This window comes from Elaeis guineensis, chromosome 5, assembly GCF_000442705.2.
Source record: "Elaeis guineensis isolate ETL-2024a chromosome 5, EG11, whole genome shotgun sequence".
NCBI classification, from domain to species: domain Eukaryota; kingdom Viridiplantae; phylum Streptophyta; class Magnoliopsida; order Arecales; family Arecaceae; genus Elaeis; species Elaeis guineensis.
In genome coordinates this window covers 118,224,843-118,251,507 of record NC_025997.2, presented here as the reverse complement: position 1 = coordinate 118,251,507, position 26,665 = coordinate 118,224,843, and the positions used below count along the sequence as shown (strand labels likewise).

The 26,665-nt window shown below is 36.6% G+C and overlaps 2 protein-coding genes and 1 pseudogene across 3 annotated transcripts; 2 read left to right on the top strand and 1 right to left on the bottom strand.

The window, feature by feature from the left end:
- The first annotated feature begins 203 nt into the window (after positions 1-203).
- LOC140858185 (uncharacterized) lies at positions 204-7,847 on the top strand. Of its 2 annotated transcripts, XM_073258306.1 has the most exons (6): positions 204-640; positions 1,431-1,560; positions 6,169-6,226; positions 6,339-6,469; positions 6,660-6,794; positions 6,928-7,099. In XM_073258306.1, exons 1-4 carry the CDS (start codon positions 556-558, stop codon positions 6,378-6,380), a joined length of 315 nt encoding a protein of 104 aa, XP_073114407.1. In that variant the 5' UTR covers positions 204-555; the 3' UTR covers positions 6,381-6,469; positions 6,660-6,794; positions 6,928-7,099. The 2 variants fall into 2 exon arrangements, with proteins under 2 accessions (XP_073114407.1, XP_073114406.1); XM_073258305.1 differs by having other exon boundaries at positions 6,660-7,847.
- LOC105045478 (protein MIZU-KUSSEI 1-like) lies at positions 6,712-7,503 on the bottom strand (annotated as a pseudogene).
- Positions 7,848-18,963: 11,116 nt separating the features above from the next.
- Positions 18,964-23,818, top strand: LOC105045476 (F-box protein At2g32560). Its single transcript, XM_010923774.3, has 5 exons — positions 18,964-20,296; positions 20,693-20,772; positions 21,009-21,187; positions 21,398-21,472; positions 23,214-23,818. The coding sequence occupies exons 1-5, from the start codon at positions 19,616-19,618 to the stop codon at positions 23,399-23,401; spliced, it is 1,203 nt and encodes a 400-aa protein (XP_010922076.1). The 5' UTR covers positions 18,964-19,615; the 3' UTR covers positions 23,402-23,818.
- Positions 23,819-26,665: the final 2,847 nt, after the last annotated feature.

The window sequence follows — 26,665 nt, the reverse complement described above, 5'->3', positions numbered from 1 at the left end:
CCAACATCAAAAGTATGCTAGCATGTAGTCTAACAAAATTTATAATTTATATTATATTTTATATAATTATATATAGCACCAATCATAATCGTTCGTTTTTATAATGATACATGAATATATGTGTTTGATAAAAAAAATTTATAAAAATGAATGAGTGCGATGGGGTGCACAACCACGTGATGCATGCAGCGTAGGGTATAATTTTTCTTTCACCAACGCTCTCCGTTGCCCCAATGCCATGCATCGTCTGAACCGACATACGCACGGATGCTGTGTACGGCCTCCCGCACCAGATCGCTGTCGGCGCGGATCTCCGGGGATTTTGGTGTCTCCTTCCGGAGAGAATCCGAAGCCGGCCAAAATTACCCCGACTGACGATATCTCGAGAGTCGGATTCGGCCCCGGAACTGTCGGTTAAGTCCGGACCGAAACCCTAGAAGGAACCAACGATACGAGCTTTCTCTGCCGAAACCCTAGATTTGGGCAGCGCTAGCGATGCAAGGAGCCATTAGCTTCAAGAATCTGTTCGGGGTTGCTGGATTTCTTCTATTTTAGATGATTTGGAGACAAGAAAGGAGGAAAGGCGAGAGATGTGGCGACCAAGGAATTGGTCTCCCTCATCGCGGCAGCTACCAAAGTGGTTGGCCTCTTAAACCCTACCTCTAGTTCTCTGGATTTAGGCTTTTAAGTTTCTTTTTGGAAATTGTGTAAAAAAAATGATGTAATTGTGTTTTTTTGTTTTTTTGGAAGTTTAATTATTGGATTAACTGAATTATGATGGATGAAGTTTCCAGTTGCTTTCCCCCCAATGTAATTCTGAATTCCTGCTAGTAATGAGAGAGATTCCTGTTTCGGCTGGAGAAATGTGGGACGTTGTGTTAATTTGATCAGCAGAACCTGCAACAAATTGCTGATTGATGCTTATCCACCTTTATTACTGCTTATCGTTTGATGGATATATTTGCAATTCTTGGAAAGTTAAACATGGTTGGATACGGTCTAGCTGATGATATTTAATTTTTTTCTGATAGCTCTCGGCAATTTATGAAGGTAGTCCTGTTTTGTTGGGCTCCACATCGTACACCCAGAAATAGAATGTGTATTCAATGATGAGAACTAATATGTAAACTTTATATGAGCTGTGCTTATGCTCTTTTAGATAGTCAAAGCAACAAATTTATCCCAAAATTTAATTTATCCAGGCAGTTGCAGTCGCAGTAGCTGAACTATTTACTAGTGTTTTTCATTTATCTGCGGCAACTGAGGAATATCTGTGGTTTCAGGAGTGAGTGTCATGCTTTTCATGTGGATTCTAAATCCTTGTCAAATAGTATATAAAGAAATTTTGTTTGTTTGTTTGATGAGTTGCACTGTTTAGCATTTTATGCATTCATTAACTGCATACTGCTTCCGGGTGACAATGCATGAAGAACAAGATGCATTGGAGCATGCTCTTGATAAGAAGACAGTTGGACTTGTGAAAATTAGAATGGCGATTGGTCTTGGTACAGGAAGCACATCATCCCTTGCCTGCTCAGAAAACATATCAGATAGGAGAAGGTTTGCAATTTGCATCACTCTCAACTTTCGTTTCTGGCATCCTTTTGCTTTTGTTTTTGACTAGTGATCATAATGGATGCTTTATATTAATTATTCTCCTTTATGTGCTGCGAGTGCTTGACAACAGTCGGCTTTAAATTTTGCATGTTTAGATTTGCTTTTTCTTTAAATATCTATCAGTTTATGATTCATAAATATCTGTATCTGTATGCCATTGGTTGAGTTGATACCACCTCTTGCGGTTATATGATAGGAGTCCTTGGACAGCCTACAGCAACTAGCACCTGGATAGCCTATAAATCAATAGCCTGTGACAACTATAGGAACCATCTCTTTTGATGGCTTATGACAACTTCCAGTTTCTACCTGTAACTTCCATGCAAATAACCACCACCTCTTCAGCTATAAATAGCAGAAGTGGCCACGAAAGAAGGGAGATACAACTTTAACAATGTCAAGAAAAATATGATAGAAGATCAGCATCAAGACTTCCACAATTTGTTAAAGAAAATGAAAGTAAGGGCCATAGGCCTCCATGCCCAAGGCCCAAGGCCCTTATCCTATTCTTTTCTTTTCTGGGCATTGTCCAACATTTATCACACGTATTGTAAGCCAAACTCCTTATCAGGCATCTTCTCTTATAGGATTTAATTGATATGTTCTTCTAATAACGAGGATAGGAAGCACGGCACCCGCAATCTCCTTTTTTAATTTCTATGCCCAGATGTCTTATTTCAGGAGACTCATTTTCATGATTGGGTTTGTTGTCCAAAGGATGGACTATTTCTCTTTGATGAAAATGGTACCCTCAAATGATGTCTTATTTCAGGAGACTCATTTTCATGATTGGGGTTGTTGTCCAAACCATGGCATATTTTTAGTTTCTATATCCAGATGTCTTATTTCAGGAGACTTATTTTCATGATGGGGGCTGTTGTCCAAAAGATGGAGTATTTTTCTTTGATGAAAATGGTCTCACAAAAGAAAGAACATTGTTCATTTGAGTTTCCCTTTCATGTTTGAATTTTAGTTTAAATTATGAATTATGATCCTTAGATAAACAGAGATTTATCGACAATTTTTCTACCATCAGGGTTTAGATCTTGATATAATTAATGAATAAGATGGGGACCGATCATTCAATTTCTCCTCCCATTTTGCATATAGTGATCCCAGAATGCCAAAATATGAATTTTTGTGTCTTGATTTAATTAACAAATAGCAAATGGACTTGTTGTTTTGTTTCACTTCCCATGTTTGTTAATCTAGAATGTCTCTTGAAAACATGAAATTTTGGGTCTTGATCTAATTAACGAATAATGGAGGCACTCATCATTCAATTTCACTTCGCAAATTTCCATTAAGCTAGATTAATCAATTTCACCTTCACATTTCATGTAGTGGCCCTAGAATGGTTCTATGGTTACTATACAGGAAAATGAAATTTTGGCTCTTGATGTAATTAACCAATTATGGGGGCATTTATCGTTCAATTTTATCTCTCAAGTTTCATAGCCCCAAAATGGTTCTAGGGTCTTGGTAAAATGAATTTTGGGTCTTGATGCAATTAACAAATAATGAAGGGACTTATAATTCAATTTCACATCCAATGTTTAATATGGTGACTCAAGAATGTTTCTGGTGTCACATTATTGGAACATGAATTTTTGGGTCTTGATGTAATTAATGAATAATGGACCCACCATTCAATTTCACTTCCCATGTTTCATATAGTGGCCCTAGAATTGTTCTAGGGTTAGTATACGGAAACATGAAATGTTGGGTCTTGATATAATCAACAAATAATGGAGTTACTTGTTGTCACTTGCCATGTTTCATATAGTGGAACCAAAATGGTTCTAGGGTCACTACGTGGGAACATTAGTTTTTGGGTTTTGATGTATTGAATAATGGTGGGGCCTGTTATTCAATTTCACCTCTCATGTTTCATATAATGACCTAGAATAGTTCGGTCGTCTCTATATTGGATCATGAGTTTTTTTGGTTTTCAATATAATTAAAGTATAACAAAGGAACACATTGTTCAGTTTCCCCTCCCATGTTCATATAGTGACCCTAAAATGATTCTTGGGTCACTACATGGGATCACATATATTTGGATCTTGATGCAGTTGACGAATAATGGTCTTTGTGGTCACTACAGGGATACAAATTTTTGGTTCTTGATGTACTGTGTGAATAACAGGTAGGGACTTCATCCTTCAGTTTCAGCTTCCATGCTTCTAGTTCTCGAAGAATGGTTATGGGTTCATTATGTGGATACATGTAGTTTTGGTTCTTGATGTAATAAGTGAATAACAGAAGGTCTTATAATTCATATTTACCTCCCATGTTTCATATAATGATCCACAATGGTTATGGTGTCACTGTATGGGGAACACAAAATTTTGAGTCTAGATGTAATAACAAAAAATGGAGGGACTTATCATTCAATTTCACCTTCTGTCCTTCATGTAACGACCTTAGCATGGTTTTGGGACCACTTTATGTGAACTAAAATGTTTGGATGTTGATTTGAAAATGAGGAACTTATCATTCAACTTCTTGGTCTTGATGCTATCAATGAATTAAGATGGTATCTTTCTCATCTCTATTATCTTTTTGCCTCACTTGTTCAAATTTTATTTAAACTTCCTAGCTCTGGATACTTCTCTTTTCACAATTCTATGCAATTTATGTTGGATTACTCTTTTTTTTTTTTTTTAATTTCCAAACTTTTATATGTAACTCTTGGGTTGGGGGTTGGTTCTGGCCCTGCAACATACTTCAGTTTAGTGGTTAATTTATTAATTTAGTGGAGAGCCCTTTTTTTCTCTTCTTTGAGAAAATATTCTCTCTTGAATTTCTAGAAATTAGTTTACATTTTAGTATTTTAATAACTTAATGTATGTGTATGACACTGCAATGTTTTTATCAGATGTTTAGAAATAAATTAAGAGTTTGAGAAGTGTTTGTGAAGAACTGTATGTTCCTTAGTTTTAGCGGTTTTCATACGAAGGTAGGGACCTTTAATTTTGGACAATTTAGATTTTCTTAGGTGGATCCATGTTTCATTATCTTGATATTGATCACTGGCATGTGTTGATGAATGTTGCTTGGATCAGTTTACATTTTACATACCAAACATTGTGGCTCTGCTTCAAAAATTCCTGCTAGTGTTATCTATGGATATATAGATTACCTGGTGTTTCCACTGGGAATGTAGATGTAAAGGTTATAGAAGTAATACAGATAGGTACCCATTTATTTCATGAAATCAGAAATGGATATACAAAATTATACATCCATAGCATTCGTATTGTAGATGTAATCTCTGGTAGCTTTGTATTTATCATATAGATGTTTAGTTATCTCATTTATTTTGGACTTTGGAGTGAGTGAAGTCCATATAAATGACTTGAAGTGGTAGTTGTAAAAGCTACAATTCTTGTCATAGATTGGCTTTGCAATATGAGGTTTGTGGAAGTAATGATTCATTGTAATTAGTCGTCAGAGCCCCATCCTCAGTAGGATTCAAAGAGCTGCACTTTTTCAAACTGTAATCTATTTATGTTAGACTTTTCAGTTTGCTGTTGAGGTGGTAGCTAGATTTATAGAATTACTCAGTCGTGAAGTCAATTTGTTGCATGTTTTTTGATTTCTGAAGTTTTGTTTGTTTTCATTCTTCTTGATAACTCTGTCATATGGTTAAATGCATACTGGTTAGAGTCTCCTAAAACAAGTGTGCTAGATCCCAGGGGACCAGGGGCCAGAGTCTTAAAAGGAATTCCCACCTTCCATGTCAGAGTAGTCTATGGTCTTCCTCAGCCACCTAGCATGCTCAAAGTGTCATTCCCTTCTCCTTGAATGCATGCTATTTTGTCTGATCAAGCTTCATCCAGATGACTTCTTTCAATAATGGAACAAGTCTCCATGCCAATCTTAATTCCTGTTCAGTTATTCCAAAGTAGTTTATTGGACACAATCTGGACCATATTCTCCAAAACCCTTTTTATCTAGCCCAAATTCAGCCACTCCAAATTTCCTGCAATTCCAATACTTTTATGTACTTCATTTTGGAAGGTTCCGCCTCAGTGTATATATGCTTAGCCTTTCTATCATAGAGAATAGGCTGGACCCCATATCCTCCTTTGATATATTCAAAGAAGAGTCAGCATTTGTCTGCACATCTTTCAGAAAGTTTCACCCGGTCATCAGCCCCTCCTTAGCTTGACGTGAATGGTTTTATCTACAACTAGGAAAACAATCTGTTGTTTGTGCTTTCCTTTTCCCCCTTGAACCCTTCTTTGATGCATTATTCTCCATGCAATGTTTTATATTCCCTTTTTTGGTGAAATGTTGTTATTCTAATGCTAAGTATTAATGGTTGGATATTCGATGGGGTAAAATGTTTTGAGTTCTTCTGTTGCTAATCATTAGTAGTTGGACATATGGATTACTGAATTGTTGCTTTTGCCATTTATGTAGGAAAACTGCATATTACAATCTTGAATGTGTTCTCCAAACTCTGGGGGGTCAATTATAAGGTCCAAACTGCCGCCCTTTTTGCTGACTAATGGAAATATCTCATTGTTGTTGTGCCTCTAGGTTGCACTCTACAGAAATGGGAACTTGTGAGGTTGAATACCTAATTACTGAGCAGAAGGTCAAGCTACTATATTGTAACTAAATGAAGAATTCCACTTGTGAGGTCATTTTGTGCGTCTCCTTTTCGCTTATATTTAACTCGTGTCAATTCCGGAATTTTAAATTTGCAGATCTTAAGTTCATTTCTGATGATATTGCACCATACTTCCTAGTCCTCTTCGATCTAAGTGTTGCAGGCAGCTGATCTGATTTAGAGATGGTTGCCAGCAAAGATTTCCAGAAGACATTCAACAAACTCATGGTACTTTCAAGATCCATCTTTTTTCACTTGCAACACTTAAAATAATGACAAAAAGGGAAAAAATAACATGATTGCTTATAACCATCTTTTTCCTTTCTTTATCACATGATTGTTGGCAAACTATTGAGTTACATAGTTATATGAAGTCAACCTCCACTAGCACAATTTTACTGCCTGAATATTGCTACAGATGATAGAAATAAAGGTGGAAGGCTCAGAGCCACTTCTAATCTTACAAGAAGAGATGGCTGAGGCATTGATTCTGGATGCCATGTTTGAAAGAAGAGGAGGTATCAGAAGTTATCAGATTGTGACAAAAAAGATGGTAAGCCCTGGGCCAGTGCTTCCATCGGGGTTTAGCATGTAAAATGTTTCTGAATTTTTACTTCCGACCACCCGGTCGAAGTGTGCCCTCATGTATGTCATCTCCCCATCGACTGGGTCTGTCATATCACCAGGTGGCACGCCGGCACCCACAGACACCGTGTGGAGCAACTGCATGATATTGCGATCGTTCTCGCTGGGGTCCCTCTTGACAGCATACCCAATATTACGTCCGTTGATGTATGCAGTCCACAGGGGCTCGTCAAGGAGCTTCGTCTTGTCAGCAGCCTTCTTCTCGCACTCAAGTGCAATTCGCAGATGGTCGGAGCTCATCTCCTGCATGAACTTGCCGGTGTGAATGGCGAGCTCGAGCAGGAGCATGGGGATGCTTCTGGGGCTGTCGTGGATGGCAAGGTTGATGCGGCCCTTGCGGTGACCAAAGGGGTGCCGGTGGTGTAGGTGGCACCATGAATGTGGCCTTTGTATGGCCGTCCTCCCCTTGGGATTGTGGCATGAAGCCGGCAGGCCGGGTTGAGGATGGGGAAGGAGCGGAAGAGTGATCGGATTACTCGGAGGGCCTTGGTGGGCTTGGCAGGCCGCTTCTTTTTGCAAGGTTGGAGGGTGATCGGGGGATGCGGAGGCCTCAGTTCAGGAGAGCCTGCAGGCACAATAGAACCGGACGAGTGCGGTGGTGGTGGTGGTGGCGGCATTGTAAGGATGGAGTTGGGGAAGCTGTCATGTATTTAGGACTACTGGTGGTGGGTATTTGAAGGAGGTGGTCGTGGGATGCACGTTGGGATGGTTTCCTTTGTTTCTATTCGGTTTGTCATTGTGAAGAGGTGTCCGTATTGTGTTTAGGTTTAGACTAAATTTTGTCTCTAAACAAAGAACTCTAGGTTTGACTTGGGGATGGTGGATGGAAGGAACTGTGTTTCTGTTTTCTGATTTCCCCCCAAGTCAAAGCACTAGGCAGTTTGGGACTGCAGCAAGTGGTATCAAAATATTTTTTTTTTTTAAATTCATTAAAAATAAAAAAATTAGATAAATTATGTTTCTAGTTTCTGAATCAAATCAGGTTTTATTAAAAGGTCTTTAAACCATAAAAAGCTAAAGTTTGGTTTTTGAATTATCCGAGCTGATTCAATGCTGTCTCAGATGCGATTTCAATGATTTTTTCTCACTAAAAATTTGATGTGACAACTATTAAAGTTTAGATTTCGACTAAATTTTGTCTCTAAACAAAGAGCTGTAGATTTGGCTTGGGAATGGTGGATGGAGGGAACCGTGTTTCTGATTTCTGATGTCCCCGGAAGTCAAAGCAGTAGGCAGTTTGGGACTGCAGCAGGTGATATCAAAATATTATTTTTCTAGGAATTCACCAAAAATGAAAAAGAATGTTGAATCAGCTTTACAGGGCAATTTAGGATTGGGGGATGCCTTTCTTATCACCTTTGACTCCAAGAAGACGACTTTTTTTTCCTTTGGTACGATTTTGCAATATGGCGATAAGTTGGCTTTTGTAAAGCTGGGAGAAGTCAATTGGCAGTTCTCAAGTAATTCAACCCTCTTTCAAAATGCTGTCAGGTTATCCATTTGCTTTAGTAATTCATGGCCTGGGAGAATAATCTCAACTAGAACTAGATTTGTGGTCTACAATGGATGATTTTGATGGAAAAATAAAGGGATGACATTTGGCTCCTGGTAAGGATAAGCTGGTTTCTTTCACCGTTTAGATTATGTCTTCCCCTTGAAAGAAAGATTATTCTTTTTTTTTCATGATGTTGACCATCAGATCGTGCCCTACATAGATTTCAAAGCATTTTGACTGCTACATTGCTCCATTTGCATAGATCTTGAAGCGACCATTGTGCTACTCAACATTGGATTCATGCGAAGGATGATGAAAGTCTGAAAGACATAACCTCCATCGTTCTCTGAAAGAAAGATTTTTCGTATTAAATACAATACTCTTCTTGGTACCTATTTACTATATCTTTGGTTTTAAATTACCATCTTCTTTTTTGTTTTGGCGAACGTAAAAACCTCAATTATCCAGCTACTTTGGAAGATGGTTTGTGAATATAAATAGAGGGCGGAGGTGAGTTAAATACCTAACTAGGGAGGACAGAAAGTGAAAGAATACGTGTATATCATAGAAAGAGAAGTTTGAAGCCAATTTAGTCTAAGAGAAGAACAGTTGTCTGCATCTTGTGGCTCATTTATTGGTTGGACCTGGTTCCCAGTGGACCACAAATTATTTAATCATTTTTTCTCTATTTTCCTTTCTAACACACGTCGTATTATATATTTAATATCTTTCCCTCCTTAATAACTTGTGTCACCATGTATTTAATTCTGTTTCCCTAATCCAAAGTACCAAATGATCTATGGTCCAACCATTCCCCAGCACCGTGGAAGGATGTCTTAAAGTCTCTGCCAGCCATATGGAGCTAGATATCATTTTCGAATAGCCTTTCAATGCCCTTTCCGTAATCTTGTCAGTTTAGGCCGGATCAAGGAACGCTCCATCCAAGTCCCAATCTGATGAGAAGAACTGGTAGGTGGAATATTAAGGCCCTCAGTCCTCTCTCCTCATTAGCTGATGCCAGATTACACAATCTAATGGATATCCTTGACCTTTGTCATTTGCTGAAGCCCAATGATGGATCTAATAAATATGGTAGGTAAGACTTAAGAGGCATGGGAAAGGTGTACAAAACTACATAGGGTTCATTAATGATGGTAGGGTTGAGAACTTTCAGCTTTTTAATGCTATGTGAAGGCATGTGGTTCTTGAGAAAATTAAAGATTTCATCTGGGTTGCCAACTTGCCTTCCATGATAAAGTCAACCGTCTATGGATTTCATACCAAATCAATCTTCTTGCTTTTCTCCTGCAAAATTCTCCAAGGAAGTGTGCTCCTGTTGAAATTTTGGAGGAAAGAAAGAATCCTAAAAGATTGGAGATTATGCACGGGACCAGCAAGCGTGCACCATCTGCTAGTTGATATGGAAAGACAAATGAAAGAATTTCCACGAACAAGCGGAGATCCGAAGCTTCGATTTTGATTAAATAAAAGAAATTTCATTGTTGGAAATTTTCCAAGTAGATTTATTGCTTTTAATCTCTTTTGAGTTGTCTCCAAAACCTCTTGAGTTAGTACCACCTGTTTTATTGATTTTTTTTTTTTTATTCATGTACTCTTTTATTTAGCCAACCAAAAATTGAGTTTGTAATTGTTTTTCTTTCACTGTGTTCTAATAAATTTTGGGTGGTTGCCATCTCGCTTTCAACTAAAAAAAAACCCTCTAATTTTCTAGAGCTTTTTTAAGTAATTGAAGCTTATTCTCATACTCTAGCAGCTTGACTATATCAAATCTCACAAACCTCACACATGATCTATCTTTCGAATAAGATTGGGCAATAAATTATTTATACTGTGACTAACTATATTCTGAAACCATGCTTTGCTTGCACCTTAAGTCGTAATCTCACCTCCAAATAATCAAAATTTCTACAAATTAGCTCATAGAAAACCTAACATGCCCGGTGCATTTCATTTGTTCAAATCTTCCCTTCTTTGTGAAGTGCAGCTCACAATAACCCAACCATTTATGATGAATTTTGGGTGGATCATATATCCGCATTTTTCTTTTTCTTTTTCTTTTTTTCGATATTTTTTTATTTGGTAAGATAGGAAGGTGGAGGTGTTGAAGAGAAGAGGGGAGGAAAAGAAGACAGATCTAGTCTAAATTTTTTGAAGGTCCAAAGCTTGAACCTAAGAGCTCTGGCCACAAGGGTTGATGCAATTCTGTATTCTCTCCTGCAATTGGTCATGTGAAAGTTGACAATGCCAAAGCATGTTCCACCAAAATCCAGTTTCTGCTGTTTTACAGTTGTTATGGCAAGAAAGGAATGTGGATTTAGCGCACTTGAGCTATCTCTTTCCTTGACTTTTGTAAAAAGTCCATTCACTTTCCAAACCATATTGAGATCCACACTAGCCATTTCTCTTAGACCAACAGACTTTTAAAGTCATGAAGATGCCCATTATCTGCTCCATTGACTTCATATAATGCATGGATGTTTCTTCTGGATTGAGTTCTCCACTTCTTAACACACAAAATCCAGACATTGCACATTCTTATCTTGCTAAGTTATGATGGCAACTGTGTCCATAATTATATTGTATCAATTTTTTTAAAAAAAAATATTATTTATTTTTGTAAGCTATGCAGCAGTATTGTGGCATCACCAATTCTAGCTTTTAGAAGAAGGGTGCCCACCAGCTGATCTAAAAGCTGTTGAGTACTATCTAAATTGTATTCTTATAACTCGGCTAATATGACGGATTTTGATAGGCCGAAGAAAATTTAGTTCTAGATTTTCTTTTCACTTAAAATCATGATATAAATTGTAGAGGAGCCTTTCTCTTCTAGAGCCATGCCTTGCTTTGCATGCTACTTGTTGGAAAAATGGGGATTAAATAATGGAGGTTTTGATACATATTTGAAAAAGGAACTCAAGTCAACCAAAAAACTTGAGTTATTAGGATTTAAGTCCAATCTGTTTATTTTGTCATTTATGTACACATAAATCATTCTCTTACACTATTTGTTCTATACGAAAAAAATCAAGACCGTGCATGTGACCTTCAACCTTGAGGATGCAAGTTTTTGTTAAAAAAGAGAAAATATTAGAAATCAACAAGCTATTATTTTAGAAATCAACGAGTTATTGCATCCCAAAAATATTCTCTTTCCATGTTTCTTTCTTTTCTTTTTCTTGTTTTTGAGCAATAAAATTGTAATATGCCATCACCAAGTTTTGAACCCTTGTGTCTCTCCTAAGGGCTAGCTTGAGATGCCAACCATCTAAGACAGGATTGCTTAACAATATTTTAGCAATCCTTTTTTTTTTTTATGATTTATCATGTTTGTTTTTTTTTTAATTTCACATATTTTGTTAGATAATGTGAAATGATGGTCAAGTTTGCAACACTTGTCCTGAATATTTTGTTGTCGTTTCTTCCAAAAGTGATCAAAAAGAGTCCCTACAAGCTAAAGCTACTAGCTATTGTATTGGAATGCTTCAATCTCAAACCACCTCTTTTTCCTTTTTTTCCTCTTTAGTAAAAATTTACCAAAAAGAAAATACTTTTAAAGTTGAGAATCTTTTTCTTTTAAAAAAAAAAAATTATCAAATGCGCATCTCCTTTCCAATAACCAATAGGTGCCAAACACTTGAAAAAATTATAGCATCAAATGAGACTTCAATTCCAATCATTACATCCCAAATTTCTTTCAACTCCCATAAGCCCGGCCTATTTCTTCCATCCTTCTATCTCTTTGTGCAATTCTTAGATATCTTCCCACACTAAACCCAATAGAACCACGGCACTTGGGTTCATGAAATCATCATTGCCATATGACTAAAATAACACAGCCACCAAAACCAGATTCCCTGAGTTTGTTGGCCAAATGTGAAAGCACTCACCCTATCTCTTAGCCGTAGTTGTGTGACAACTTTGCTTTTGATTGGAATAAGTTATCTCCTTTGCCTCCCATTGTGTGCGTTGAATTGTTCCCCAATTCATGGAACAATTCAAGGCGAAGAGGCAAAGTGAGTCCTCCAAGAAAGTAAGATGCATGTGTCTTCACACCTTCGTGGGTGACAAGGAAAGCAAACACTTTCTAGTGATTGAGGCATCTGCAAATGGACTGGATTCCCGTAGGTTCAACTAGCATAAGGGGAAGAAGCTATCATCTCTACGTGGCACCCCATGGTGCACAATGTCTAAAGTTGGCGACTTTGATTCCCAGGCCAAGTGTCCCAATGTCACAAACGGTCATGCTTGTGGTATACCCTTTAGAAGTGGGGCTACCCGTATCTAACATGACCTGGATGTGTCCTTGCTGTCACCATCTCTCCTGCTGAGGGACTTGTGGGCCCTGCTGCATGAGCCACGCTTGCTCTGTTTGCGTCAAATCATGAGAAAAGGTTCTTGCTTTGGGGTCGCTGTTCTCATTCCTCTCTCAAGACACCCCATTGAAACACTAAGTGCTGTGGAAAACTGGTCCCCAGCATTTTCTATGGTCCCACTTCTCTGGCCATTGTCACAATTCCTTTTAGGTTTCTGGTAACAGACGGAGTACATGATTCCAAGTAGCAGGTGTCAATCGGTGAGATTGGACCAAATACAAATTGAATTGGATACAAGATATTTATCGGTCCAAATTCAAACTATTTAGTAAATAGATCGAAAGTTTAGCCCCGAATCTAATCATTTTATTCACCGAATAATCTATTCTGATCTATAATAGATTGAATCAAGTAAGTTGAACATACTAAACGGTTAGGCATTGCCACCCCCAATTCCAACTTTTTCTGTCATCGAAAAACTAGAGATACAAATATCAAATACATAGAACAATGCTTTTAACATAGTTTTGTATGTGATTTATGTAAAGATCATTGCAATGGCTTTTTTTTGGGCAAACTCTAGAAACTGTGTAACCACATTTTCATTGAGGCAAAATTGAGATTATAATAATGTATAATGGTTGTTTTTAGAGATAACTCCATCCCAGAAAAAATCCTATGGATAATGTACAAAATGTTAGAGTAAGATAATGAAAATATGTATAAGCAAATAAAACTTCTATGAAATAGAATTGTCTAAATATTTATGTCAGAACCATTATCATCAAGTTGATAAATTGGAGAGTAGTGGGAACAGCCAACTACTCACCAAGAAATTTATTAAGAGAGAACCAAGTATTTACACAGAGAGGGAATAAAGACAGATGCTAAAACATCTCCCTGTTGAGGGTTATAAAAAATAAACAGTGAAAAACAACCAAAATGATAGAAGAGTGGAGGTTCAGACAAACCTAGGAATGATCCAAAACATAAAATAGTAGGCAAAAGAGACTTGGAGTAGTATCCGAACAACAACAGTAACAGCAAAGCAGCATTGGACCATTGTCATATCAAGTTATAATGTCATAGTGGTCATCATGATAGTTTTAAGACAACATCACAGAGAAGATATATATAAGATCCTATGGACGATGTAGTATACCTAACAATGCTATTATTTGCAGAATAGTGCAGTAACACATTGAAAATAGCAAACAAAATCATTAATTAATTATGAAATAGCATTGTCTAAATATAAATATTTGCAATCATAGTATTTTGATATTAGAGGTAATCACTACCTAGCATAGCCAAAGAAGGGGACTGTCACGGGATGAGTGTTTTCTTATTCAAACATCCGTGCGGCGTCCCAGCATGCCACACACCAAGGCCAGCTCTTTTGAGTCCTTTTCTTGGACATACCAATAAGCACGCAGCAGTCCAGTCACATAGCCAAGCTTGCACCTCTATGTCCCTGTCTGGCAACATTATTGTACTGAATACAGATGACACCCTCAAGTGCGCATAAGCAATCCGACCCTTCGAATCAACTGTAATGCTCATGCGCACCTCCATGCCATAATATGGACTCTTTCTAAGAGTGCTCCGCAGTTCAACACTTCTGTGTCAACTCTAAGATTTTGCCCCTCAAGTCAAGCACCGCTCATCCTAGATGTCTTGATCCTCGACATACCCTCGTGCCATGACATAACCACTGTGTCACTAATCCGTAATCCATCAAGCTACTTTTCAGTACTACACATACTAAATTCATATAGTACAATCATGCAATGCCACCACTATATATGCATCTTGTTAAATTTGGTGTGTCCCATGATAATTATGATACGAAATGAGTAGCTTTGCCTAAGTTTCCAGAGGTGAATCAGGCGAACAGTTGGCTGGAATTTTTAGACAAATTACTTGGTGAGGTACATGATTAATGATCACGATGGACAAAAGAGATTATTGCTAGAGCTTTGATCTGTAATATGTTATAATAATTGTATCATAGTTGGGGTGAGAAAAGTCTCATTCTGTTGAACAGGTTTTCCTTTCTCTGGAATTATGCCAGGCTTCATTTCACTGTCAAGGGATAAAGTAGAGAGAGTGGGAATCAATTTGATTTGAACTTTTTGTCTTGTTTTGCCTCCAACCTCTGAGTAAATATTTTATCGAAAAGATTTGTACTTGAATGTGGATGTCAATTAACCCCACATGGGTACAAAGTTATGAAAACAATTACATGGCAGACACCAAGCGCAGCATATGTTGTCATTTAGAATATAATAAGTTCTCCCACTGGCCCCAGCCAAAACTTTCAATAACCTTAATAACGCACTAACTCTTAAACCTCCAATTCTTTTTGACATTCTTAAATTGCCAGCCACTCTCTCACCAGTATTTCATGGATTCCATGCAGACAGTTGATATTGCACCAAACAAAAGATGGGGTTTTCCCAAGTGGGTTGATGCATTTGTTAGGCACCATTTAAGTGCATATTAGATTTGGAGGATCCAACAGAAGGAGAGAATTAGAGCAAGAATCCAACACCAACTCTTTATTGCCTCAAATTTCACAGTGCTTGCTTGCCTTACGCATTCCAGGCTTTTAACAAAAGTATGTTCTCTCTCATTGGATTGGCGAGCAATTTGGTTGCCATCCTACCTAATTTTCTACCTAACAAGAAGGATGCTTGCAAGGCTGCTAAACCTATTGACCATGCGAGATTGGACAAATTCCAACGCAAAACTGATGTGTCTCAAGATTTTTTTTTTTTTCTTCTTCTTTTAAGCTGTTAAGAAACTTATCCATTGGTGATCAATTCAAAGTTCCAATCCTTTGATGTTGGTCTAAGAATAAAGGAGTTTATGTGGCTACCTCGATATTGCGACACGTACCCCTCGTAACCATTATTCAATAACATATCATTTTATATTTGATAAATTTAACTGATGCAACACACAAACATGTGGAGAGCATCTTCATCCGCACTTGGTATCAGATTAGTGATATTGATGATTAGTCATCTTTTGTGGGCATATGGCTTTTCTTTGAAAGGCATCAATTGGAGATGAGATGAATGGATCAACCCTTAGGAAATGAAAATAAGATGAGATGCTGGGTGTGGTCACAAGGTTGAGATTTGGTTAGAATTTTTGTATGAAAGTTTTGTAAAAATGTATTTCCACTAAAATTTTCATTTCAATGTCAAACCATCAGTAAAAATTGAAAAATGAAATATACCTACTAGAATTGAAGCAAATGCCTTCTTATAATTAGTCACATCTCCATTTCAGCCCCAAAAGCTAATGCAATAAAGTATGGGTGCGGTTGATACGCTCCATTGCTAACAAGGTTCTTCTACCCCAGCACTAGTGTGGTCACCAACATTATATATATATATATATATATTATAAATGTTAGGAATAAGAAAATCAATGATAATAGCAAAAGTGCCACCACCATCATTTCAAAAGTGGATGCAAGATTTATTTGTGCCAAATACTTGATAAGTACTTCAACAATCAAAATCCCTTTTTATTTGTTTTTTGGACACACTAGGTCTAGCTTCAATCGTGAGAGTAAAGATAGCAATGGAATTAAGCAGCAGTAAACCAAATAAAATACCTCATGCAAATGGAAGAAGGTTGCGACCATTAGATTATAGCCTAATGTTATTTGTAAGATAGCTTGATTGTATATTAGTATATAAATTAACTTTATCATTTGATAAAGAAATTCCTATTTATGTAGATAGTATCTCTAACTACCTTCGAAAAATATATTGTTGAGTCATTACTACGCCCACCATCTCCACCTACTTCACAATAATCTTTTCCGATGACATTAAAGTAACAAGCTCCTAACTGTCGTCTCTTCTATCATTTTCCATCAATCAAATATTTATATTTAATTATCGACCCTACCATGCTTGAATCTCCCATTGTACATAACAATCAGGGATTGGTGACATATATACCGTGTCTGTTGGGTCACTGGATACAATTAAACCAATCACCACCATCCACATCATATTTATGATTTGGTTGGTAACCATACTTGTAATGAGTATTTCTAGGATTTTTTGCATAAAAATTTCTAATCGTGGGAAGATTTACAACTACTTTGCTGCAATTAACTAATCAATTTCCACCGAACAATAAATACTATTTTATTTCAAAAATATAGCAAGCATAATTAAAAAAAAATGCACCAAAGTATAAAACTCTCAATCCTGTTATTGCTTAAGGCTGCAAATGGGTTGGATCGACCTATGATCCGATTCAGTCCAATTCATTTAGATTCGATCCAATTCATTTTAAAAGACCCGCAAGATTCTAATATTGAATCCGTTCAATATTTTGGATCAGATTTGAATTTACTAAATTCGAATCCGGTCCGACCCAATTTGATCTGAATTAAATATTGAATCCAATATGTAAACTATAGAATAAATAAAGTGGGATTAGAGTTTCAAATGCTCTTGTAGTATTATTATTTTTCATACAATTTTACTCAATTTGACTTTAAAATTTTAAAAAATTATTTTTAAATTAATAGTCAAGATAAAATAATATTTATTTTTTTTTTATCATAAATTTTTCATATGTTGGTTTATCATATGAACAAGATCCAACCAGAATTTGGACCCAAATCAGATCTAAAAATTTTAAATTGGGATCGAATTATACATGAACCCAATCCAATCCAAATGATCCAATGGGACAGACTTTTTGATTATGGATCCGATCCGATCTGATTTTCAATTAGGTTGGATTTGAGTTCAATATTAAGATCTGATGAAAAGACTAGATTGGATCGGAGTCACTCGTGATCCGGCCCAATCCAACTCATTTGTACCCCTATTGTTGCTCTTGTGGACCATAACAAGTATTCAATCAACAACTTTTCTTGCGAATCATGGTTAGCTGAGTAAAAACCAAAAAAAAAAAAAGGTAATAGATTTAGGAAGCAATCAGCAGTCAAGGAAGTGAGAAAAAAATTTTCCTAAATGTCATTTAGGCATTCAAGTTCAAACCCTGTTGGTTAAACTAAATACTTCGTGATGGATATCTCCTCTCCTTGGAGAAAGCCTAGTTTCAATCCATACAATTTGTTTTGTTGATTGTCTGAATTTGCTGATTGTCATGCCATTTGTATTAAAAAAATTAGTGGTAGCTTCGCTATTATTTTAAGAAAAAGGTACTATCAGCCGACATAGATTTTGCCGCAAGTATCCATGAAAGGACAGTTCCTTCCTCCATTTGCATCAAAATAAAAAAAAAAATATGTGGACGAGAATTGTTTATAAAAATTAAATATAAAAGACAAAGTTATGCCAAGGGATAGTTTATAAAAGCTCTCTCTTGACATATTTTACCTGTCATGAAAAGGTTTGCCTGCTTTAACTATTCTTTCATTATATATCTTTTTTCAAACTTATTTGTGAGATTTACGGTTTGTCCCAATCTTATTTCTGCTTCATGCCCTAACAATATGCAATCCTAATGAAGTAGCAAGAATTAAGTTTTAGAAATAGGCAAACATGGTAGATGAACTGGCTTGCTATTTTTCACATTAAAAACAATTGCCTGGCTAATTAAGGCAGCTTAAACTTTGTTCATACAGCTATATGTGAAATTTGTTATAGATTCTATAATTGCTTTTAATAATATAAAAATTAAAAAGACACTGCTCATTCTTTCATCTTAGAAGAAGAAAAGAAGAAAAAGAAGAAAAAAAAATAGCAGAGGTCCTTATAATGCTTGTTCATAAAAACTAATCACCTTATCAATTATTGCTTTCAGAAACCATGGATAAACAACTATCCAGTTAATAAATAAAGGTGGAACGCTAAAACTGGCTGAAAGATAAAGAATCATTGGATTTGGAGATCTAGTAAATGCCAAGCTTCAGCACATGTGAGGGCTGCTGGAGAAGAATGTGGTGGGCCACCAGCCACAGCTTGGGTTGGTGTCATCGCCCCTTACTATTTCTAAACCCCGTAGCTAAGATACCATCGCCTACAAGAATAACTTCAGGTTGCAGCTGCCTCTGCCGTCCTGGGGGACGTTGAGGGAGGTACGAGTTTGGTGAGAAGGTAAAGGTTAGGAACAAGCATACCAGTTTGGTCTCCAACCTCCTCTCCCTCTCTCTGCCAACCTTGAAAACATCCCAACACTCAACACCTTCTACTCCCTCTCTCTCTCTCTCTCTCTCTCTCTCTCTCTCTCTCTCTCTACATTTTTAGACTTGGGTTCTCTCAGGAGTCAGGAGAGAGATTCATGAGTTGGAGCTGAGTATATAGATGAAGATTTAGATGGACTCGTGTTCATCGCCATCTCATTTTTTGAAACTGGGGTAGCATTCTTCTGATAAATCTTGGTTTCTGTTACATGACTCTTGAGTCCTTCTCCAGATCTTCTGTAAAGGTTCTCTGAATCTATAGCTGGTTTAGCCCACATCCTGTCCAAGCCCATGAAGCAACAACATATTAGAATATGAGGTTTTTTAGTCTCATGTTAGTAAAGTAGCATCCAAGACCATCTCTTTGGTTGGTCTCCCTCCGTGTCATCCAATAGCTTGCATTCTTGGAGGCTGCCTTGTCGGACAGAGCTCGGATTTGTTTAATCCAGGTTACACCACTCTGGGTGTCTACAATTTCTCCTCCTCTGTTACTCTTTGAAGCTTATTATAAAGCTCTAGTGGGCTACTCGTGCATCAGCAAACTCCATATTTGACAGGAGGATTATTCCTTCCTGGATCCACGCACAGAGGGAAAAAAAAACTTATCTTTTTTCTTTTTTAGTTTGCCATCGCATTTTCTTAGTATTTTTAGAATATAATCTTTATGTGGAGATCCAATCAGGCAATCACCCTCTCTTGAAGAATCTCTGATGTTTTTCGTCCTTGTATCTTTCCTCTCCTGTCTGCTCCTCATCACCAAGTCTCTCCCTCTCAAGCCCCTCCCTCCATGGGTGGATGAGATGAGACTGCTATCTGTGTTGTTTTGGCAAGAATTTGTGTACTACTCACTGCACTGGTTGAAGAATTGTCAGCTGACCAGCAGAAAAGTCTTCAGATTTCCATTCACAATGTCTACAAAGAAGCTTGTCCCCAGAGGAGAAGAGAATGTGGAGGAGACATCAGGGATGACCATCTTGGATTTGCCTGAGTTAGCCTTGGAGTGCATTCTGGGGAAGCTCTCTCCAGCCGGGTTGGCCAACATGGCATGTGTCTGTAGCTCATTGAGGGATAGGTGCAGGAGTGATCACTTGTGGGAGAGGCACATGAGGGAGAAATGGGGTCGGGTGATAGGCCGACCAGCTCGGAGAGAGTGGGAATGGTATATATCTTCAAGGAAGGGCTCTCTGGTTTCTGGTGGTGCCATGGCAAGCTTGAAGCGAAAGGGGTGGATGGGTTCTATTTCATGTGTCTGGCCTCTTTCTTGGCTCAAGTGCAAGCTTGATGATGGTAAGAGGCCTTCGAGCCCTTTACCGATGGATTCGATGATGTCCTGGTATCTGGTGCTTGAGAGTGGCAAATTTTGGTTCCCTGCTCAGGTCTACAACCGCGAGGTATTGATCAGACCAAGATTTGGTTGTGGTTCAAACAAAAATTATGTTTCCCATGATTATCTATCTTTAATTGTCTTATATCTTCCAAGCATCAAATTATATACATATATGTATCATTACTTTTTGCTACTATATGTTCTTTCAGCTATTATTATTGGACAAAAATGGTACCGTTCTTCTTTGTTTGTATCAGTATTTCTAATTTTTATAGGTCGGGTTTTAACAGTTATCATTTGTTTGATACGCTCGAATGAAACACATCATTTCCATAATGTATTGGCTTTTAGTCTTTTTTTTTTTTCATGCTAACATTGGAATCTCTGTCAGTGACTGATATCTGACATCTCTACCTCTTTGTTTATGAGATTAAGTGAGTCCATTTAATCGTTTCTGCAGAATGGACATGTCGGCTTTTTGTTGTCGTGTTATGATGCTGAGCTTAGTTATGATCGCCACGCAGACACCTTTTATGCAAGGTATGTGGAGAGCTGCCTAATACAAATGCAAGGATAGCTTCCTCTTTTGTTTGCCAACCTCATACTATTTTTTGTTAAAATTGATTCATGGACATATGGAAACATTCATTTTGTGTGCATAACACTTCTTTTGTTTAGTGACTCTATTTCCAATCAAAAGTGAAATCACAGAAGTAGTTTATCGACCTTGTTGAAATAGAGGTTGTATGGACACTCAATGATGTATTGCTCCATAGGTATCCACCACATGGAAGAAGGCCGGTAAACATAGAGGAAGGAGTAGAGTGGGACAGACTTAGAGCCCCACCTGTTGATACTCCTGCACATGATCTGCATGTCTCTGATTGTTTGAATGACCTATGCCCGGGTGATCATATCGAGATCCAGTGGAGGAGAAACAAAGAATTCCCATATGGTGAGTGTTTTTATTATTGCTGTTCATATTGTATTTGTTAGTTATCACAAAAATGTAGTGTGCGCGTTATAGTCTGGCTATTTATTCCATTTCCAGGGTTTTTCCTCTTTAATGTGCTTGCAAATAATTATTTTGTGAATTTTAAATGATGAAATGTATGGACCATTGACTAAAAAGCGATATACTCCATTATTTTTGGCTATTTGGCAGGCTGGTGGTATGGAGTTGTGGGTCATTTGGACTTGTGTGATGGGAATGAAAATCACTGCCGATGTCATAAAAGTGGTGAGAACCTGTGTAATTGCTTTTCTTTCTTCATTTCTTGTCGTCAAGATGATTTAAGTTTAGAGGCTATATAGTTCGAATATTTTGGTGCAGCATACTTTCAGACTTATAGACATCAAACTCTTGTAGGGAAAAGAACAAAACTTTCTTTAAATTGGTCACTAGTGTTAAAGGTGGTCATGGAACAAAAATCAGCAGGTATTGTGAATATGTTGGACATACTAAAACTAGTAGGATATTCTAAGCTGACAACATTCTAGAAAATGGTTCGCTGTAAAAGACTATACCACCATGTACCAAGCCTACCATACTGTAATGTACTGGGCGTACACTACGGTACCAGTTGGTAACATAAACCAACAGGTATCGACATTGTACCAGAATAGTACGGAGACGGGTATTGAAACACTTCTACCTCCTGTAATTGAATCCTGTATTTTTTTCCTCAATTCTAATTTTTCATTGAATTGTTTGTGCTATTTTTGGAGCCTTCATTATCGATCCTTTATACTATTTTTTTGAAGATTAGATGTTCAGTCTGAAGCAGCATTACATGGTTTGCAGATCCTATGTTATATTCAAATTGGGGGCAGCATATGCATTGATGTAACACCTATCACATTAGTTAAGGCTTGGCCTGTCTTAGTGAATCTGGATAAATGAAATATGTCCCGCTTGTGTGGTCAAGCTTGAAATCCCAATATTTTAACTCTTAGTCTCATAAATATATTCCTTTTCAGTAGAACGGAAGACTTAACTATTACAATGGGCCTCAAATGACACTGCTAATAACATCCAATTTTAACATAAAATATTTCAAACATGAAAAATGGATAAAACTATATGAGGAAGTAAGAAACATGAAAAATTGCTATTTGAATGATTAATGTGTAACAAACCAACACATAAGAACACAAGATGTCCATTCTCTAACCATCATAAGCTCATGTAGATTATCTTTGAAATAAGCGTCATGTTTAATTATTCTAACTAAAACAAGCACCATGTCTAATTATTATAGATGTTCTTGCTAAAAAGGCATAAAGTAGCTCTGATCTTTAGAGCTTATCGTTAGCTGAACAAATTGTAACTGTCATACCATACAAATTGCTTACCAACACTAGCTGGCAAGCATGGTATGACACAGGACATGTAGTACAAATGTCTTACTGGCACGGATCAGCAAACATGACATGACATGGTACACATCATGCAAGTGCCTCAGCATACACATCTGTGTGCTGAGCACTGGCACTGGCACAGATGATAAGTATCTTGCCAGTGCCAAGATGGCATGCCACTCGGTACCTCAATCTATGAATTAGCATTTTCAAATACTGCTCTATAATATAGATGGTGCAGCCCTCAAAATGAAAATTAAATCTAATTCTTCATCCATGGAGGAAGAAATATGAGGAATTGTAGGGAAAATATAAGCCATCCATCTATAATCTTGGCTGCTTTTCAGGACTTACAATTATTACTCTAATGGCTTTATAAATAACCATTTTTTCACTGTTGTTCAGATAAGAGGTCCGTGTAGTTTGAACATGGACATTTTCCATTGTTTAGACCATAGAAGTTCTGTTTTCTACTTGCATCTTTTAATTTGTTGGAAAAAAAAATCAACTTCTGTTGACCTAGGTTTAAGGTATTTATCTTTTTGTTTTTCAAATGCAATTATGCAATGTGCAAATTAACTACATAAGTTATTATAGAATTTACTCTTTTGTTTTGGCAGATACTATCATATTAGAATTTAACCAATATACACATGGCTCAAGATGGAGGCGAGCAGCCGTGAGACGGAAGGATCACCAGGAAGAAGGGAATGAAACAAATGGATTTTATGGAGGAATCAGGAAACTCCATAGCAAGGATGAGATAGCTATGTGGAGGCGGCTTTGGCCAAATGAGATTTTGGAATAGGTTATCATTCAAATTCACCAAGGACTCATGTGTGTTATTTCTGAGAACATAACAAAGCAAGGACTTCCTTTAACCAAAAACTGCTCAATACATAATAGCCCAGCGTGCTGAAATATTTTCCATGCCAATTATTTATGCAAGAGAACTTGCAATGAGAAAGTGAGTTGAGCGACCACACATGGGCTTAGAATTTGAATTTTGCTCTGTGGATGACAACCTCTGTTCACTGCCAGTGAGGATCAACAGCTTTTAGTGGCTTCAGGTCAATTGTTTAGTGCTGTAGTTTTAGGATAATACACAATTTGGTGTAATTATTTATCCGGCCACCCTTCTTTGCTAGTGATTCAGTATCACTCAAAAACCAATTCTAGATTTTTATTGTCTGCTACAAGTATGCTTTTATTTGTATTCTGTAAAGGTGCTGGTAGCATCCCTTAAATAACTTAATAATCACTAAAAACTGGTGAAATTTTGTGCTGCCCTTCTATTATGTTTATTAGTTTCCTAATCCATATAAGAATGACATTTAATAATTAAGTTATTGAACTTAGGGTATATTCGGTTTGGGGGTTATCTTATTCCTATTCCAATTCTGGTAGGGAATGAAAATGCCTTGTTTCTCCAAAATTTAATCCATACACCCCTCTAGTATTCAAATTTCAATCCAATTCTGATTTTCATTATGCAAATATGTTGGAGGACATAGCCATTCCGATTTCTATTCTAAATGTTTCAAATTTTGATTCTAGTTGCGAACCAAATGTACCCTTAAAGCCGTGAGTTCCACCATGTATGAAGTAGAATAAAAATTAGTAGGGAATGAAAATTGCATCATTTGACTTTGAAAGCCGGCAGATAACCAACCTGGAATCTTATGCCCTCAACCTCTGGTTAGTCCAATTGACAGTGCCAAACTATCTACTTACTGTTGCTGATTTATTTGGAAAAAAGATTTGTCATGTTTGAACTGAATTTCAGAATTTAGAAAATCAGCATGGACTTGGAGATGCCAGTCTCCATTTCAATTACCCAAAACCTTCTCATCACGATAAACCGAACAAATTTTAGCTCTGTAAATACTTCAGCTGTTGTGATCTTGATTTTTAAATGGAAAAGTTCAAACTCAAACTGTAACTTACAGACAAACTTCTATAAACATTAAACACATGAAAACTCCACACTGGTGGATCGATGGTGAGCGAGCCCCAATTCTTGGTTTTTATTTCCATTTTATGGTATCAAAGCCATGATAGCTGCAGGCACCTATCCATCATGGACTCCATCTAGTGTTTTTCAAGTCTCTCAATCAATGGTTGTGAGGATCCGTGTGAGTATATATTTAGTTTTATATCAGTTATTCATTAGAAAGATTTTGGATATTTATATAGGATCAAGAAATCCAAATAATATCTTTTGACTTATCTTTTTGGATGAGATTCTGGATGGTTAAACATAGTATCAGAGTCAATCCAGCTCATAGTGTACGTGGATTAGGAGATATTGCAGCACAGGTTCATTGGGACTGACCACATGCCAATTGTGATGCTTATGAATGGATACATCGATTTGGATCCTTAACTTGATGAGGATGCCAGGGCTTGGGGGAAGTATGTGAGGATCCATGTGGAGATATATTTAGTCTTATATTAGTTATTCACTGAGAAGATCTTGGGTACTATCAAAGAATCCAAATAACACATTTTGATTGGTACTTTTGGATGAAGCCTTGAATCAAATGTTCAAGGTTTAGTCTCACGAACAAATGATAAATCAAAAGGACTATCTCCATGCGCAAATATCTTCAACAAAAACACAATCTCGCTGGTGGTTTTGCAACAATTGGAAGTTCCATCCATCGGATGCTTGGTTTTTCAGGCCATTGTTGGGTAGTTCTGAGGGCATGAATGTTGTAGTTGGATCATCCCAGGCACGTTGGGTCCAGGATGACCCTCATGGTAAGGAGTTGTTTCCTCTGTTGCTTGGCGTGCATCTGGTCCAAGTGCTTTGACTTGTATCGAGGAATTGGCTCTGAATGGCGAGCAGATACGGCGTTTGTTTTGCTTCAACCACTCTGCTGCTACCCTTTCAAAATCAGGTACATGCTTTTAGTAGTAGATAAATGTAACTGCGAACTTTTTCTAGCATAGAAAGTATACTCTATATAGAAATAAATATTATAAGTAAAAAACTACGAACAAGTCTTGGTTTGCTCATCTCCTCTTGACCAATGCATGCATGTTCTCGTTGCTGATTCTTCGTTTTGAATCAAACATGCTTGAACCTTGGATCTCTCTCAAAAATAAAATGAGAAAAATCTTTTAAACTAACAAGTCTAATTTGTAATATGTAAAATGGATTATGTTTTATTATCATTTTATTAGCACTAATAATAACATAAAACTTAATTTTCAGTAATAACTATTTTATATATTATCTTACTTAAATTGATGTTTTAATCTAAGCCCTCCCATAACAAAATCCTGGCCGCATCCCTGCTACCCATCCGCCATCCAAGGTTTTAACAATAGTGTTATTTCTATTATAACAGAACCCATTAAAGTAATCATTGACTATTATAATCATTATAATAATAGTTATTATTTATCTATAAAACATATTATTTTATTTTTAATTATATTAAAGTAGCCATCGTTACAAAGTTATTATTATGACATTATAATTTTTGATGAAATATTATGATATTATAATGAAAAATAAGTGGCAATGTATGATAAAATAGTGATGTTATTTTTCTAATAGCTGTTCGCTTGATCAATAAATAATATGTTCATCTTTGAAAAGAAAAACTAAGAGAAATTAATTTTTAGAAATAAATAATAGTTTATCTAAAAATAGTACAAATGAAAATAAGAGTTATTATTTGAACTGTGATTACTCTTGAAATGTTACTACAAGCTAGTACATCCTAATTAGAGTTGAAACTGAATTGAATACAGGTCGAAAACTGGTGTGTGTGGATATGGATATTAATCGGATACAAAAATTCATACAGATATTTATTTTAAATGGATACGAATGCAAGTTATATATTGAAAGTATGGATATAAATATAGATATAAGTTAGATAACTAAATTTTATGACTATGAAATCAAGGATATTGCTAAGTTGATCGCAAATCAAATTAATAGCATGTTAATATAGTTATATGTATTTTTTAAATATTTATAAATATTATATAAAATTAAATAAAATTATAAATAGAATCAAAAATCAGATAAAGATTGAATAATTATTTATTTATA